The sequence below is a fragment of the Ambystoma mexicanum genome, chromosome 7p, assembly GCF_040938575.1.
Source record: "Ambystoma mexicanum isolate Mex_15411 chromosome 7p, UKY_AmexF1_1, whole genome shotgun sequence".
Classification (NCBI taxonomy): Eukaryota; Metazoa; Chordata; class Amphibia; order Caudata; family Ambystomatidae; genus Ambystoma; species Ambystoma mexicanum.
Genome location: NC_090939.1, coordinates 858,974,668 through 858,993,493, shown reverse-complemented (window position 1 = coordinate 858,993,493; position 18,826 = coordinate 858,974,668). Strand labels below are relative to the sequence as shown.

At 45.5% G+C, this 18,826-nt stretch overlaps 1 protein-coding gene across 3 annotated transcripts in view; it reads left to right on the top strand.

Moving 5' to 3' along the window:
- The window catches only part of LOC138526375 (arylsulfatase D-like), a 344,213-nt gene that overhangs the window by 261,674 nt on the left and 63,713 nt on the right, over window positions 1-18,826 (top strand). For all 3 annotated transcript variants that reach the window (XM_069637044.1, XM_069637046.1, XM_069637047.1), the window contains one exon: window positions 9,599-9,733. In XM_069637044.1, coding sequence (XP_069493145.1) covers window positions 9,599-9,733 — 135 coding nt within the window. The remainder of the gene's footprint in view (window positions 1-9,598; window positions 9,734-18,826) is intronic.

Here is an 18,826-nt window from a genome sequence, read left to right as displayed (position 1 = left end):
GACAGTTTTGTGTTCATACACCTATTCATTAAATGTTGCAGGTTTGCATATGTCCTAATATGTATGATAATTAGTATGTCATTTGCATGCTTTTACATTTGTGCTTGTAATTTGCATGCTTGTTGTACTTGGCATGCTTTTGAAAATATTTTTTTGCAAACAGGTAGAAATCTTAAATGTGTGTTGTCACTAAGAATAAATAAAGTATATTTCAGGGCAATGTCCTCTACAAGAATTAGGGTGATTCCTTACAGCACAATGCAACATACATTTTATTTAAATGTCTCCATTAACATAAAAATAATGAGTCATACATTGAAACAACTTCAAAACAAGTCTGCTCTGCATGCTGTGATATAAACAAACCCCCAATCCCCAATATATTCAGCCAATCCATTGATCAGATCTTAGCAAGGTACAGGCATCTTTTAAAGACAACTTTTACAAATTCATGTATGTCACACATAATGTATCCATTTTCAACTAAATAAATATTATTAAAATCTCCCCGCTGCAACTTTTGACATTATAAGCAATGAAGTGGGAGTGCAACGATTTCCTCCGCTGATCTCTAAAATTGTCTAAGAAGTCCCTGTTCCATTCGTTAGTACATGAACAGCCTACATTGAAGCCTTGCCATTTCACTCTCTTCCCCAAAGGGAAGATATGAATACACACTTCTGTCATCTTACTTATACATTCAGGAGCCAACTACCTCTACCTTATCTTAATACCATGAACATTTAGTTCAAACCTTGCCATTCACCACAATCTGGGTTTTAAATCGTTCAAAACGAGCTGGTATTTCTCAAAATATTTCTTAGTTTACATCAGTACATGCCGAAGGCCACTGTAACATTGGCATATAACAGTTTCTCCTTGGCTGAAGCTGCTTTAGCATCGAGGTTGCTGAGGAATAAAATAAATAACAGGAGTGAAAATGGGGCTCCATTGTCTAACTCTTTGGTTTCTGGAAAAACTCGGAGATTACGCATAATCCCTAGTACTGCGTACAGCAACAGATGTTTCTAGTTGATTCTAGTGGATATCACTCACCACAATTCAGAGGTTACATTATTTGTTGTTCTTGATTTTGGATTTGTTTCCTTATTCCCTTCACTGTATTGCTGTTGTGTTCTCTATAAATCAGCACCTCTGGCAGGGCTCCTCCTGGGGGTTGATCAAGCTCCCAAAAGGAGATATGATATGATATGATATAGCATTTATAACGCGCCTATACCCAAGTGTTTCAAGGCGTGACGCGGCAAGGGAGGGGGAACAGAGACAGCAATCCTACTAGGCCAAGTGTCATTCAGATCGCGCAAGTGCAGGGGAAGGGGGAAGAGGAAAAGTGCGGAGGGGGTGGGGACAGTGCAGTACAAGGGGAGTAGAATAAATGAGGCAATAAGAGAAGTAGGGCCAGCTGGTGGCAAGTGCAAGGGTGCAGACATCAGGTCTGAAGTGCTGGTGGGGGACTATAAGGATACAGAAAACAGTCCCCAAGTGCAGGGGTTGTCAGGGAGGCAGTGCAGGTGTGTAACTGGCGGGGGAGGGGACAGTGGCCCGAGATCAGAGGGCGGCCAGGTAACCAGAAGAGTTTCCGCCAGGAATACAGCAGGGGAGAGGAGGGGAGAAAGCAGAAGCAAAGAGGAAGGTTTTGAGGTGCTCCCAGAACCAGAGATGGTTCTCCTCAAGTTTCAGGGAGGCAGGGAGGCTGTTCCAGAGGGAGGCCCCAGCTGAAGAAAGAGATCTACCACCAATTTGTTGCTTGGAGAAGTGACTGACCCTGAGGGAGTCAGAGGCGGGTGAGCGAAGAGCTTGAGAAAGAAGATATTTAGGAAAAGAGAGTTGAAGGTATTGAGGCCCCAGAAGGCCTTGTGGACAATGCAGAGGGTTTTGAACTTAATCCTCGCAGCCACTGGGAGCCAATGCAGAGATTTCAGTCCTGGAGAGATACCATCCCTGGGCTTGAGGCCTAGGACAAGTCTTGCGGTCCTGTTCTGGATGAGTTGCAGAGGGCGGAGAGTAGAAGCAGGCAGATTTAGAAAGAGGCTGTTGCAATAGTCCAGCCTAGAGAGAAGCAGAGCTCTGGAGACAGCAAGCCTCTGGGGGAAGGAGAGGAAAGGAAGAATACCTCTAAGGAAGTGCAGCTGGTAGTGTGACTTCTTAGAGACGTCAGAGATGTGAGGCGAGAAGGAAAGTGTGGAGTCGAAGATGACCTCGAGGTTTTTAGCCTCGCACGTGGGAGCAGGAAGAGGGCCAAGAGAGGCCGGCCAGAGAGCAACAGGAAAGGAGGGAGTGGGTGTGCCGATGAGGAGAATATCAGTCTACTGGCATTAAGACAGAGATCATTGGCGGCACACCATTCCTGGATAGCAGACAGACAGTGAGAGATGAGAGACGGAGAAGAGGTGGCAGGTATCTCACAGAGACTTAGTTAATGACTTCACACATGAATTACTGGGGATCAAGTGTTGTGAAGCTGTAGTAGAACATGTGCATCTGACCTTCTGACACACTTTCCCTTCATTACAACTATAGCATGGTAACTATAAACATGAGATATGATATAATAACGCGCCTGTACACAAGTGTGTCTATGCGCAACATGACAAGGAGGGGTAAACAAAGGGAGGACAAAATCACGATCTTACTAGGCCTTGTGTCATTCAGATCACGCAAGTGGGGGGAAGAGGAAAGGGGAGAAGTGCCGGGGGAGGGGAAGGGCGAAGTGCAGTTATCTCACAAGTGCAGCCAGCGGGTGGCTCATAAGTGTAGAGAGAAGGGACTATAGGCACTGGCGTAACAGGGCACCCCGCAGCCCCCGCCGTGCGGGGGGGCTCGCGACCACGTGTCCCAGGAGGGGGCCCCACTTGGAGTAAAATAAAAAAAATAAAAAAATTGTTTTCAAATATTATTATTTTTTTATTTTCTTTTTGAATTCACTGCATTTATAAAGAAATTATTTCTCTAACAGAAATAATTTCTTTATGAAGGCAGAGTGAATACAAAAAGAAACTTTCTTTTTGAAGTCCGTGGGCTACTCCCACCCCATGAAATGAAGACCCTAGGCTGGAGGCCTCCATGTCATGGTGTGGGGGAAGCCCTATGACTTCAAAAAGAAATCGTTATTTTTGAAGTCACTCTGCCCTCATAAAGAAATTATTTCCGTTATGCTTCAGTCTTTAACGGAAATAATTTCTTTACGAAGTCAGAGTGACTTCAAAAAGAAGCAATTTATTTTTGAAGTATTATGGCTCCCCTCAACCCCATGACGTGTGCGTGTGTGAGCGTATGGTGAAAGAGTGCACACAAATGTATGGGTGGCTGGGTATGCATGTGTGCGTGTACAGTGAAAGTATGCACACTTAAAGGTATGGGTGGCTGCCTGGGTGTGCTGTATGGTAAAAGTGTGCTCACTTAAATGTATAGGTGACTGTCTGTGTGAGTGTATGGTGAAAGGGTGCACACAAATGTATGGGTGGCTGGGTGTGCATGTACGGTGAAAGGATGCACACTTAAATGTATGGGTGGCTGCCTGGGTGTGCCTGTACGGTGAACGAGTGCACACTTAAATGTATGGGTGGGTGCCTGGGTTTGTGTGCCTGTATGGTGAAAGGATGCACACTTAAATGTACAGGTGGATGCCTGGGTATGCCTGTATGGTGAAAGGGTGATCACTTAAATGTATGGGTGGCGGCCTGGGTGTGCCTGTACGGTGAAAGAGTGCACACTTAAATATATGGATGGCTGGGTGTGCGTGTGTATATATGGTGAATGGTGTGTGTGCTTGTGTTCAGGGGTGCAACAAAACTTACATTTCAGGGGGGCTAACCCTTCAAATGTTGGGAGAGTCGCTGACTTCACATGTGGTGGGGAGGAGAAAACGTATTTGTGTGGGGGCATCTAACTTCTTTACGCATTTTAATGAGACTATTCTAGTCCAGCGTCAATGTTACAAGCAGTTAACTCTCTCCTTTAAGTCTGAAAGAACCCACTTATGGACTGCTGTGAGAATGACTGGTCTCCTGTTCCATCTCTACCCTTCCAATCACTCTCCTGGCATGCAAGTACTAAACCCACATCACAATTTCAATTGCTTAAAAAATTTGGCATTTGAATGCAGTTACTAACAGTGAAATGCTGTACATTAGTAATTGCTGGGCTGAGCCCTTGTTAACAGCAGAACCCAGGTGCCGGTTAACATCTGTGTCCTTTTCTGTCCGGCAACTGCTCTGTAGGTCAGCCCGGTCAGGTCAACATAGCCCACAATTTCAGGGGGGGGGAGTGCTGAAGCCCAGTCAGCTCAATGGTTTTGCACCACTACTTGTGTTTAATGCCTTGATTACTTATTGGTAATCTTCATTACTCCTAGCCCTATTCTTCCTCATCCCAGTACTTGTGTTGAGGCAGTACTTGTGTATGAGGCACTAAGTACTGGGATGAGGTAGAGGTACATGAAGGTAATGCCTGACTTAGTTACCTGTCATCTTCATTACTCCTAGTCCCACTCTTCCTCATCCCAGTACTTACCTATGAGGCAAGGAGCCTCATACGTAAGCACTGGGACAAGGAATAGGGATGTGGAGGTAATTCTGGGCCAATTAGCTGATTTTGGAGGTTGGGGTTGGGGTAGGGGATGGGAGAGGGGATGTGTGGGGGGGGGGTTGTGCAATAAATCATAATGGTAGTCCATGTCCATGCTAAGCAGGCATGAAATGTGTTATTAGTGGCTAGAGAGGCATTTTGGTGCAGCCAGTCTAGTAATTACTCAGTTTGGTATGCCTTTTTTAACTGGGCATTTCTGATAAAGCAGTCCTACTAAGTGTAATTACCTGCCTAGACTGGCATCTGTGATACAATTATATGATATGATAAGTCATATATAACGCACCTGTACACAAGTGTTTTTAGGCAAGACAAGACAAGGGAAGGAAAACAGAGGGAGGACAAGACAAATTATCTTATTAAGCCTTGTGTCATTCAGAACGTGCAAGCGTGAGAACGAGAAGTGCAAGGAGAAAGGGAGGGGAGAAGTACAGGGGAGAGGGGAGGGGAAAACAGGGCAGCAATGCTCTGAGTAAGTGCAGCCAGGGCAGCACGGCTCTGGGTAGCGCAAGGAGAACAAGGGACAGTAGGGTTACAGTTACAGCCCCTAACTGCATGCTAGGCCCGGAGGCAGTGCAAGGGTGACTGATCAAGAAAGAGCCTGGACTCAGTGAGACTGAGGGTAGCCAAGCAACCAGTTGGTAGAGCATACAGGTAGGTCAGGTAGGTCAGCAGGGGAGGGAGAGAGAAAGCAGAGGTTCAAGTTTGGGAGGGGCAGGGAGGCCATTCCAGAGGGAGGCACCTGCAGGGGAGAGGGATCTACCCCCCCCCACTCTCTGCCTGGAGAAGCATCTAAACCCTAGGGCTCGAGAAGGTAGGTATTTTGGAAGAGAGCGTTGGATGTAATGCAGATCCCAGCCCCAGAAAACCTTGTGGACAATGCAAAGGGTCTTGAATTTGATCTTTGCCGCCGCGGGGAGCCAGTGGAGAGATTCTATGGCTGGAGAGATACGGTCCCTGGGCTTGAGGCCAAGGATAAGTCTCGCAGTCCTGTTCTGGATTAGTTGCAGAGGGTGGAGAGAAGAGGAAGGCAGATTGAGAAAGTGGCTGTTGCAGTAGTCCACCCTAGAGAGAACCAGAGCTCTGGAGACAGTGAGTTTCTGGGGGAAAGTGAGAAAGGGAAGAGTCCCTTTGAGGAGGTGCTGGTAGTAGGACTTCTTGGCGACGTCCGAGATGTGAGGAGAGTAAGAGAGAGTGGATTTGAAGATGACACCAGGAATGAGCTAGAGAGGAGAGTAGGCTGAGGGGAGCCTGAAGGAAAGCTGAGTGTCATTCGCATATCACTGAAAGTTTGAGGAGAAGGTAGAGATCAGGTGGGCCAAAGGGGCCAAGTAGAGGTTGAAAAACCAGGGGGAGAGGATAGAGCCCTGTAGAACGCCACAGGTAGAGAGAGGTGGCGGAGTGAAAGGGACCAAATTGGACCGGAGAGGGGCGGTCCAAGAGGAAGGAGGTCAGCCACTCCAGGGCTTGATCCATGATGCCCAGGTTCTCACAGAGTCATTTGATAAGGATGGCGTGGTTGACCGTGTCGAAAGCAGAGGAAAGTTCAAGGAGGACAAGGACAGAAGGAATGCTGGAATTAAGGTTACAGATCAGATCTTCACAGATGTTCAGGAGAACAGTTGCCGTGCCTATGGCAGCTCTTGAGCTAGACTGATGGTCATGGAGACAAGCAACAGTTTCAGTGTGGAGAGTAAGTTGGCCAGCTTTTCCAAGAGTTTGGGAGAGGGGAAAGTTCCAGTGGCAAAAGAATGATTACAGAAATCGGCCAGCACTGGATTAAAGGTGTCAATGTGGTCCTTGATGGTTCTGGAGGAGCAGGCGAGCACCTGTTTCAACAACACTTCCATTGATGGGACTTGTCTAGAAACCTTGTCAGGTGTTGGAGAGAAAGAGGAGAAAGGAGGAGGAGGAGAGGAGAGTGGACGGAATGTCCTGAGTTTTAGCAGAGAAGCGAGAGGCCAAAGCCGTACACAGGGCCTGTTGAGGGAACAGGAGAGGTAGAGACTGCAACAGGATTGCCCAGTTCCTTGCAGATTTTAAAGTGTTTGGTTGTGTTGTTAGAGGCCGCAGAGACACAGTCCTGAATGTGTGCTCTCTTCCTGATGAGTCTTATTGCTTCAACTGGCATTTTGGTGCAACCAGTCTAGGAATGTCTTAATGTGGCCTGGCATGCTTTACTGTAATGTTATTATGTGTCTACACTGCTCTACATTGTGCAGCCAGTTGGACATGTTTTCATTGTGGCATGGCATTTTTACTAGCAAAGCATTAATGTTCATGTGCACTGTTGGTGCCTTGCATGTATTGGATTGGTGTTACCCTACATAACAATAGCAAAAACTGTGGCTTTTTAGCCATTTTTTCTCAAAGTGTGCTGTATATTGCATTAAAACACATATTTATATTTTTCTCCTAGTGCAGTGTGTGGCATACCCCTTCACGTTCGTGGGTATTGCGCAAGCATGGTAATCTATGCCAGCCCAGGATGTGGCGTGACTCGTGATTTGTTGATGAGTTGGGGGGGGGCCTCAGCATGGCTTGCAGGGGGGCCCCCAGATCTTGTGTTACGCCACTGACTATAGGGTTGCAGATACAGACCCTTAAGTGCTGGGGAGCCCAGAGGCAGTGCTCTGCCCGAGTTCAGAGGGTGACCAGTTGACCAGTGCACGGAGAAGTCGGGTGCATCAGCAGGGGAGAGGAAGAGTGAAAGGTGAAAGGGAGGCCTTCAGTTGCTTCCGGAAACGGGAGGTGGTTATGCTCAAGCTTGAGAGAGGCAGAGAGGCTGTTCCAGAGGAAGGCCCCAGCCGAGGAGATAGATCTGCCCCCAACTATCTGCTTGGAGAAGCGTCTGGCCCTCAGAGAGTTGGAGGTGGACGAGCGAAGAGCTCGAGAAGGAAGATGTTTTGGAAGAGAAAGTTAGAGCGGTCCAAGGCCCCAGAAATCCTTGTGGACGATGCAGAGGGTCTTGAACTTGATCCTTGCAGCCACGGGGAGCCAGTGAAAAGATTTCATTGCTGGAGAGATACGATCCCTGGGCTTGATGCCAAGGACAAGTCTCAACGTCGTGTTATGGATAAGCTGTAAAGGTCAAAGAGTAGAGAGAGGAAGATTTAGAAAGAGGCTGTTGCAATAGTCCAGCCTAGAGAGGACGAGATCTCTGGAGACAGTGAGCTTCTGGGGGAAAGTAAGAAAAGAAAGAATACCTTTGAGGAGGTGCAGCTGATAGTTTGACTTCTTAGAGACGTCACATATGTGAGGAGAGGAGGAGAGGGTGGAGTCAAAGAAGACACCAAGGTTATTAGCCTCAGCTGGAAGAGGGCCCAGAGTGGGCGGCCAGAGAGAGAGAGAGAGGAAACGAGGGAGCTGGTGTCCCAATGAGGAGAATATCAAGTCTTACTGGCATTAAGGCGGAGATTATTGGTGGCACACCATTCCTGAGTTGCGGCCAGACAGGCTGGTATGAGAGAAGAAGCAGAGGTGGCCGAGGGGAGCCTGAAAGAGAGCTGAGTGTCATCTGCATAACATTGAAAATTGGAGCAGAAAGTAATGATGCGGAAGACATGAGGTGCCAGGTAGTGGTTGAAGAGCCAGGGAGAGAGGTTAGACCCTTGGGGAACACCACAAGTAGAGAGAGAGATAGAAGAGAGTTATATGGATAGCGCCTATTTTACTGCCCTCCACATTACAGGCTGGAACATACTTATCGCCTGATAACAAGGGGGAATGTCACCTGAAAACACGAAACACCACCACTGTTTGCCTCCTCACAAGAGGTCTAGATCCACATTGTGGAAGGGCCCCTGAAGCTTTTGCAATGTTTTGCTCTACAATAATGGCAAGTGCAAGCACTTCCCATCACTGTAGGAGACACATTTCTGTAGAGAACCCACTTAGGGGGTGACACATTTAGTGTTTGCAATGCACACCTTCTCCCACTTTGCAATCTAATATAGAGAAGGCTCCATAAAGACCCTTCTCTGCATTTTAAAAATGGATACAGTCCAAAGCTGGACATAATCCATTTCCATCCTGAAAATGAGGATAGAAATGGTCCACACATTTTATTTTTTACTAGTGCATGCACCACAGCCACACCTCACTGATTACCGACAACAAGGCAGCAACACCTCTCTGGCTTTGCTGCCGTTGCTCTTGTTGGGAGAAGAATGTTCTAGCATTTCTGTGCTGGACCATCCTTGTGGGCAGGAAAAACCTAATGTTCCTCCCCTCATGAAGCACATCGAGCTAAAACTTGATTCTAGACTCCTGAGTAAAGAACTGGTCCCAGAGACGGTTATTCGGCCTCCTTCATGCTCAGTAATGTGACTATCACCTTTTTGGCGGTTTCGCCGAAATACTGCTGTATTGTTTAAGTGAATCGGCATCTATTACAGCGTTAGGACTCTATTCCTGCAATATAACGGGACACCTCAGATTACCAGAGACAGTAACCGTAATAACTTCTGGCGGTAAAGAGGCAATAGGGAACTCTGGAGATTTTCCGGTAGGCCTCTGCACCCTAGCCCTCTTTTGTGTTTATTTCCACATGTTCTCATCAGAAACGGGTTGGGCTTGCTGAAAACGTGTAATATGGGGCCGCTTTGAAAATTATTTCCAGTGCCTCCTTTGGTTCCTAGTCCACCCCTGTAAAGAATCCAAGCATCACCCGAAGATATATCACGTTCTTCTGTATATTCGTTTTTACCTATAAAAATCCAGGTTGATTTGAATATTGGGAAGTCTCATTCACACTCCGAGCTGCTAAAATAAATTGGCACGTATTCGTTTTCTGCTTCTGGAATGTACTGTAGCTTTATTTCACTGTACACTTGCTCGGCCTTGCGAATTCTTAACCCCTTAAGTGCCAAGGCCGGCGCGTCCTTTTTGCATAGTCTTGCATAATAGCCTGGAACTTATTAAAGGGCCTAATGACAGCATTGATGGTGTTACGTAATTGGTCAATTTCTCCCCAACATTGCCATTTCAGGCAGCATTCTTGATGCAATTGACAAGCAAGGACTGCGGAACAACACACTGACCTATTTTACCTCTGACCATGGGGGATTCCTGGAAGCGCAAGATGGAAACGCCCAGCTGGGCGGATGGAATGGAATATACAAAGGTGAGGGCGGAATGTCGTGAGTATTTGTTTTACAAATTGGCAACCGGCCTTTAGGACCAAGTTCTTCTGTACATTGAATTTTTAGTGTAGCTTAATGCCAAAAGCAAAGTAATAGTGACTCTCCCATTTTATTATTATATTAACAATAATATGCTTTTAGATACAGTGAATGCCACTGTAAATTTTGCAAATTTGTAAAAGAATAGGCGTTACTATTATTATTCAATTTTTTTTGCTACTCCGTTTAACCTTCGATGAAGTGCTGCTTTCACTGTGTTGGGATTCAAACTTGCAAACTACAGGTGGCACACAATTCACAACCCTTAACTCACTGATCTCTTGGCATATCTGAGAGAGCTGTAATTGACAGCAGTTGCCATAGTGTATCTCATCTTAAGCACCCAAAATATCTAATCGGATCTAACAGTATAATAAAAGGCCAGATGTATGTTTGTCCGATGCAGTGGCTTCACCGGTTGTCACCGCTAGAGGGAGCTGTTGCCGTAGGATACATAGAGACAATGCCAATTTGCACACATCGCCTGTTGTCACTGGTAGAGGGAAATGTTGGTTTAAGATATATAGTGGTCTTACTGTGTCAATGAAAACCTGCACTTTGGCCTGTATACAGAGGCCTGTACACCAGTACAGAATAATGTACCACCGCTAACTGTACACTATAAGGGCATTATAAGCAGACCTCAAGATTTCACTTGATTGATCGCAAAATGAGTTGGTCAACGTTTCTAAATGCAGCCTGTGAGTTTTTTTCGTGCAGGCCACATCTGTGATATGGGGCCAAGTGGCGCTCCATCATCCTCTAAGATGTCAGTCCTCTTGGCTTACTCATTTGCCCAAGATCACAAGTGAAGTCCTGCTCGAAGGAAGACCCGGGTCCCTGGGTTATTGAGTGAGCCGGGTGATTTAGATGAGTAGAACTATACATACCTTAAAACAATTCACATTCACTGGGCACAATATTTAGGCATACAGAAGAAGCTTGCACAATATTCTGTGCTGTATTTGCTGTACTAGCCTGTCGAGTAGAGTAACATTTGAAATGTTGTACCTTGTTATAAGCCACAGCTAATCTTGGCCATTCAAAGTACCAGGTTCTTGATCTAGGCCTTAGAGTGCTTGCCCAAAACCTAGTAGAGAGAGCCAAGCCCAAACCATCAGGAAACAGAAAACACTTAAAAATACATTGATGCCTGTCTTTCACAATAGAGTGATAAAAAAGGTCTTACCTTACTGCTATGGTGTCCCTATGGGATAGGGAGATATTGCAGTGGCAGATTTCGTCGAATTCGATTTAATCTAATTTATTTTAACAAATGTTGCTGTAAATATTTGTTTGGGTGTTAGGTGAATAAATAATGTAGTGGGTCTCCACATAGAACTGCACCCATACCTTCCCATTAGTATTAAAGAAATGAAGTTTTTTCCCATAGCCTGTTGTGTGCTTTTTCTGCCATTGTATGGCCTTTATTTATATTATTTCCATTTGTATAGCGCGCTAAGCCCTTGGGCATCAAGGCGCAGTTGACGTCTATTACAAAAATAAGGAGATGTCTAGATCTGTCACTTAAAAAGAATCCCCTGTTTGAAAATGAACTTTCTGCAATGTTGGGTGATTTCATGTCCTTTTTTAAAACTTCATTTATTGCATTTTGTATTCACATATGACAAGTTTCAAACCAACATTTATTAATTTACAGAGCATGTGTATGGTTGCAAAGGCAATCCCTGTTCACACAATATATTTGATATTTCCTGTACCTGGTATGTATATAACAAATATATGATAGTCACATAGATCATCCACTAGTTTCATTATATCATTCATCAGTTCTCCTTTCTGATTGGTGGCATGTTTGTTCTTGAAAGCAAGAAGAGCTGACAGTCATTCCAAATGTCCCTGGGCTTGACCCCACTATCATTCTGAATCTGAATGTCTCTTCAAAATCATTGGAACTTGAAGGGTCCTTCCGCCAGTGATTGGGTGTCATTGCAGCCCACCATTTCGTTGTGATGCAATACTTAGCAACAATATTGAAAGCCCATTAAACTTGCTATTTGATTTGGGTACGTCTGGTAGCACCACAAACAGGCATGGCAATGGAGCCTGTGACCCTCCATTCCTGATGTCTTTTTTGTGCTGGTACCTCCATTCAGGAGGCTTGGATCCAGAGCAAGGCCAGGGAAGAAGTCTGCATCCTTTGTTGACAACTGGGCACGTCATTTGATTTGGTCTGGTCTGTCCTTTTAAGGCTAATTGGAGTGTGGTAGAACCTGTGTGTGGATTTCAAGTGAATCAACTTGTGATTTATATTCATAGAAATGCATTTCATCAAACTACAGACAGCTTTTCATTGGTTATCTGAGATGTCCACTCCCAGGTCCGCCTACCATATCATCTTCATGGTAGCCATTGCTAGGCAGCGGCCATTTGTGACTATATAATAAAGAGTGGATCCTGACCTGGGTGTCCTGCAACAGTTGACGAGCTACTGTAATATTCTTTTTCATTTTGGAGTATTCTGTTAAGTGCGTAAGAAGTCCATATTCTTGGGTCTGAGTCTGCAATATAGAAGCTCCTCCTGGAAGCCACAATTGCCCACAGCTTTAAATTGCCCAAATGGGATAAAAGTGCAGTTAATTATTCGTTTTGACGAGCCTTTTCTCAATATTTAGGCTTTGAAGCTATTTATGTTGCCCTTTGTAGTCATAACTCATAGATCTTGTCTTTCTATTAGTAGAAATAAGCATACCGAAGGGAATCATCTTCTATTCAGCCAGCTAGATCTCCTCCCTGACCTCCCGACCCCCCAGAACCTCTAATCTGTTAGTCTTCCCATCCCAGGGATTGATGTCCCATCAATATGCAATCTATTGTTTTTGGGTCTGCAATTTCGTTTCTTAAAGGGGTAGTTCACTCAAAAATTGTATTTTTTAAAAATATGGGCCATAATCAGAAATATATATAAAAATATATGTTTTTTAAAGTTCCTATGTAAAATTGTTGGAAATGAGGGTCAACATTTTAATATTGGGGCACCCATTGTGTGAAATGAAGAAGCCTCCTCTGATCATGCTAAGCTCTGCTTGCGCGGCAATAATTAGGCAAAAGCCCCCTACTGGGAACTTTTGCTTACTGCTGCAGAGAGCAGAGTTTAACATGAACCGAGGAGCCTGCCACAGTATACATAATTCCCTTGACTTTCTTTTTATGTTTCCTCTGCTCCCCAGATACAGGGGAGCACAGAAAACGTAAAATGAAAGGCACAGAAATTATTGGAATGTGAATACTATGCAACCCACCGTCGAGCAGCATAGTATTCATAATTGCTGGTACTTTCGCTTTAAGTCTCCTGAGCTCCCCTGGGCCAGGGGAGCCTGGGAGACTTAAAACAAAAGGCAAGGCAATTATAAATACAATGCTGCATGCCAATCACGGCGTGCAGCTTGGTGCTTATAATTGCCAGGACTTTCAGGAGAAGATGGAAGAACCAACAAAAAAAAGAAGGGGAGGTGGCAGCACTCACCAGCAACACAGAGCAGGAGCCTAACAGTATTCTCTGCTCTCTGGCAGTAATAGGCAAAAGCTCCCAGTAGGGGGCTTTTGGTTGATTATTGCAGCAAGAGCAAAGCTTAACATGAACAGAGGAGGCTGCTTCATTTCACAAAATGGCAGCCTCCTAGTGTTAAAAAAAAACAGACTTTGAGGCTCATCTCCCAACAATTTTACATAGAAACGTTTTGTAAAAATATTTCTTATGTACATTTTTGATTATGGCCCATTTCTTTAAGCAATAACATTTTCGAGTGAACTGCCCCTTTGAAGCACAATATAGAAAATGCATTTGATCGAGTCGAGTGCCTTTTCTGCCTCTAATGTGCCTTTTTCTAAAGTTGTACTTCATTGACATCCTAGATATAAAGCCTGCTTTCTCCAGTACAACTATCCCTAACATAATTGTTTTGGTTAATAGCATTCTCTCCATATTTATTAGTGACACAGATTGGTATCAGGCACATTTTAATAGTGGTTTCCCAGCTTAAAGCCTCTGGATGAAGGAGGCACAAAGTACAGAGGGCCTACCAGCACCAGTCACTGAGCCAACAAAACAACCACTGTGGATGTTGGGACATTTGAGGCATAACACTCTAAGGTTGACATCACTAATACTAGTGATATCACCGGGACCTGTATTTAAGAGACAGGGATAAGCAGCAGGTAGAGCAGGAAGTCACATCCTCCCTCATTGATTTTGGGAGAAATCAGTTATTAATTGCTTCTGAATACATTAATGATCTAAGGCACAGCAAGTCGCTAAAATCCTAAGGGAATTCACCAGCCAGCGCATCAGGACCTGGTGCTTTACATGTAGCACCTGCCCATTTGCGTCTATAACCTCCTCAAATATTACATCAACTGAATGTATCACTGTAATTTCTGGATCGTTCGAGACCAATTCAATGTCCTTAAGTATTCCTCAATTTCTTTCTCTGTCTTACTTTCATGTTCAGGAATTTCACTTAGCAAGTAGCCGCTTCACAACATTTGTAAAGTTTTCCCTTAGGCCTGCACTTGCACCCATATCATGGGATCTATAATTGTTCTTTTATAACGTGCTAAATACCAGAGATTGTTTTCCAAGCGCAGGATCGGGATTCAAACCTGTGTTGCGCTGCGCTGTCTTGCTTCCAAGACAAACACATTGGCCCTCATTACAACTCAGGCGTTAAGGGTTAACGCCACCGTTAACCCTTAACGCCTGATTCCCACCTTAACGCCTGCTTTTTGCAGGCGTTAAGTTCCATGGTGCTAAGGCACCTTGGTGCTAATTACGGCACCGTAATTTACGGTGCCGTAATTAGCGCCTTCCCCACTCCCATTATGCCATATGGGGCAAAAATGAGAATGGGGAAGGGAAAATGGGAAATGGGGATTTACCGCCCCACTCACCTTGTAATGGGGCGGTAAATCCGCCATCCACCATGGTGTAAACGTAGTTTACACCATGGTGGTAAAGTTGGTGCACTTAGCACCTCAGTTGTAATGAGGGCCATTGTCCATGAGCTATTCTACTGAATCCCACCTTGAGGATTTTGATCTGCTTTGCTAGGGCAAATAGTTAACTTCTGAGAGTCTTAAGTTTCATGTTAGTCTTCAGATGAGATACAGTGCTTAATTTGTGGGGGTGTTTGCCAGGACTCAGCCCTGGCACTTATGACTGAGCCCTGGCACTTATTGTCTAAGATTCATATTGATTATGAAGTGATGATAGTCAGAGCATTCATCAACCCCAATGAACAGGTGCGAGCTGTAGTTTAACCTTAAATATGTTGACACTGTGGGGAGCAGCTGTGGGTGGTGCCAGCAATGGTGGTGAACTGCCTGCCCGCCGTGTCCCAAACTTGCTGGAAAATATTTGGGCGCTGGTACTCATTTTCTTACAAACTAAGCACTGTGCATATCCCATGAAAGTAAACTGTAAATGCGTTTCATGTTGTTCAAAATGATTGTATTAATTTCTCATTGCCTTTAAACAACGTTGTCAGCCCAATTCCCATTACTTTTTCTTGCACAACAGCGAATAAGGTACAATACAATGTGCATAACGCACAGAGCAATCCACGGCTGAGGAGCAGAGTTCCTAAAGAAGAAAATAATCATCTACAATCCAGCAAGACCACTCAGATCAAGCTACGACATTCTCCTAGAACCAAAACCATATACAAAAAAAAGAAAATTCAGAGGAACATATTTCTCACACCTGGCTCTTAAACATGGCTCTTCACCCCAGAATCAGAAAGCAACGAGTAGGAATAATACATTCTGGCAGAAAACAGGAAGCCCAGGGAGGGATCTACAATCCATTGCCTAACCATCCCAAAATGGTGGGCGTATGGAGGACATTTTGGACCTCTCATGCACACAGACCACCAAGTTTACAGAGGAATACCTCACTAGGCAGTTAACCCCCACTAGAAGTTAAGGGACAGACCTATAACCTTCCTAACCTAATCATCTCTAACCCTAGTGCCGGTATCGGGATACACTTCCACGACGCATGTCCACATACTGCTAGACTTCTACAGAAGATAATTACCACACTGCAGCATACCTGCTGGCTTGCAAGCCAAACAATATCAAAGCACACAGGTTGGTCATAGATGCCAACCACAGAAACCAAAGCAAAGAGGTAAGAAAAAAATCCGTGCTAACCCAATACTAAAACCTAATTTTTCTGCAAACTCTTCTCCTACAGAAACTCAGACGACATCATCTCTGCGCAGCAAACCAGACATACTTCACCACACTGCAACAACATACAAGCAACACATAACCATGCACAACCGCACATGGGAATCGTTCAGACCCGAAGATCTCACTTAAGATCAGCGAACGGTGCAAACCGAACGGAAGCTGCCAACAGAATATCAATTCTCACTTTCCTATTCCCACTGCACCCTAATTGCCGCTCCCACAGCCTCCCTGTTTCACACCGTCTTTTTTCAGATCTGCCAGAGCACCAGGGGACCACTCTGGCAGTGATAGTGCGCGGCACAAGTAACCTTTAACATTAACATTAACACAAATTAAAGATGTGCCAAAATTTGCACTAGCACATCGCAGACTTTTGCAAGAAAAAGATGTGAATCATTCTCAAAATACAAATTTGCAAGATGCTCAAGCTCATGGAAATTATGCAACACTAGGGCACAAAATTAGCAAAGTGAGCTGAAAGCACGGACATCAACCAAATTATACATGCAGATGGGGAGCAGCAATGAAACGTGTGCGCAATTGTGCAAAAACCCTTTTCACAAAAATTCAGCAATTGATTTGCTCCAAAAGATGTCTATCACCAATTCCTCCAATCACAACCTGCAGCAAGTGACACATCCCACCCCAATAAGAACATAGAACACCAGAAAAAAAAATAAACAGCACGATACAGTGCATTTCTCCAAAATGGCCCACTCACTTGGCATTGTCGAAGAAAGCTTCTCAGTACTCGAATATGGATAGCAACAGGTAACACAGTCATATTTATTTCATGAAAATCGGGCACAGTAACCCCATCTAATAAAACAACTCCGCTAGCCAAAATCCAACATATTTTTTATAAGTTTTCTAACTGAAGATAAATAAAAAGAACCACTTGGGTTGTTACACATTGAATTACATTCTATTAGCAACCCGGCGAGAGACAATCAGAATGCAACAAGCATTCTGATTGGCTCTCGCCAGGTCCCTACCCGGCCAGGAATCCCTCCGTCGGGATTCCACGGCCTTTGTCCCCGGCGGGGGGCGTGGGAGCCCCTCAGCCAATGAGGAGGCTCGAAGCGGGGCCATCCCCACTCCGAGCCTCCCCGCGGCTGAGAGGCTGCCTTCACCCCCGCCGGGGACTCGGGTAAGTCTTTTATTATTTTTTTTCCCTCCCCTCCCTCCCCCCCAACTTACCTTCTTGATCCTGCGTCCCCGGCGGGGGACGAGGGAAGCCTCCAGCCGTGTGGAGACTCGGAGCGGGGCCATCCCCGCTCTGCGCCTCCACACGGCTGGGGGCTTCCCACGCCCCCCGCCGGGGACGCAGGTACTTTTTTTTTTTTCCTCCCCCGTCCCACTCCCGCCCTCCCAAACCCACTTACCTTTTTTTTATCCTTTTTCGGGAACGGACGCGCTGGGAACACAAGTGTTCCCAGCGCGTCCGCTTCCGATGACCGCCATGGAAAGGGAAAACGGACTCCGTTTTCCCTTTCCATGGCGGTGGCCATTTTCTTGGTCGTTTTTTTTCTGTCCCAAAACGCCGCCTCGTTTTAACGCTGCAGCGTTTCGGGACAGAAAAAAATTACTTTTAGTACCCCGGTCACACAAATTTTGCGAGCCGGGATACTAATAGCAATAGAACCCTCGCGGCGGGGGCATTACCCACTCTGGTAATGCCCCGGGGCCTTCGGTAAGGCCCTCGCATCGCTCGGGTCCTTACCTATGGGCCCCGGGGCATTACCTGAGTCGGTAATGCCCCCGCCGCTCGGGTTCTATTGCTTAAGTATGATTCTCACAGTATCTCGTCCTTGAGGATGTTGCTAACTCAGGAGCGTCCCATCTGTCCCTTGTACCTCTCTATCTAACCCGGTCACATAACTCATTTTCCATCATCTTGCATCCCTACATCACTTCTTCACAAGTCACATGGTTCATACTGGACACACCTGCATACTGTTAATATCACATGCTATACCTTTGTCAAGTTTTCTAAAGCAGAGCCTTGTTCTGGAGGCCTGCTGCTTTCTAGTTGCACAGGCCTATGGGCGTTTAACCATCTCTGAGTGCAAATCAACCATAGAGCGTTACGGCCCTGCAGTTTGTGACGCTGCATTCAAACATGGCTACGACTATCGTCGTAATACAAGATAACACATTTCATATATTCATAATGGGAGCTCATGAGAAATCAGTTTCCACAGCATCATGCTGCTGCATCGGCTCAAGAAAAGGGAAACAATATACAGGAGCCGACTGTCCATCTTAGATCTTCAGTTGATGTGGTCCAGTGGTCCTTTTGAGGTGCTACTTTCTCCCGCTTGGGTAATACAGGATATTCTAACACAGTGGGAGGAGCCCTTACTGCACCTGCCATGCAACACATTCCATACGACCACCAGTGACGCTAGTAGCAGCTTTGCATTTCTTTGCAACTGGCCCCTGCCAGAAGACCAGTGGTGTCACAGTGGACATATTGCAGTCCTCGCAGTCCCAGGCTCTAGACCAGGTCCTCAGGTTGATCTTGTCATCTGTTGGATGGTTCATTTCCATGCTTCATGGTGCCAGTTGTAGAGCAGGAATTGACTGGGCTATGGCATCAATGAGTTCCCTGGGGTCTGCGGGGCTATTCATTGCATCCTCTTGACAGATCCCTGGTTCAATGGAAAACAAGTTTAAGAATAGGCCTTCTGTTACAGTCTAGATGGTTTGATAGGATATGTTATTTATAACGCGCTTAATACCCAGAGGTTTCTAAGCGCGGACCCGGGGATCGGACCTGTGTTGCTCCCCGTCGTCTTGCTTCCAACACGAGCATG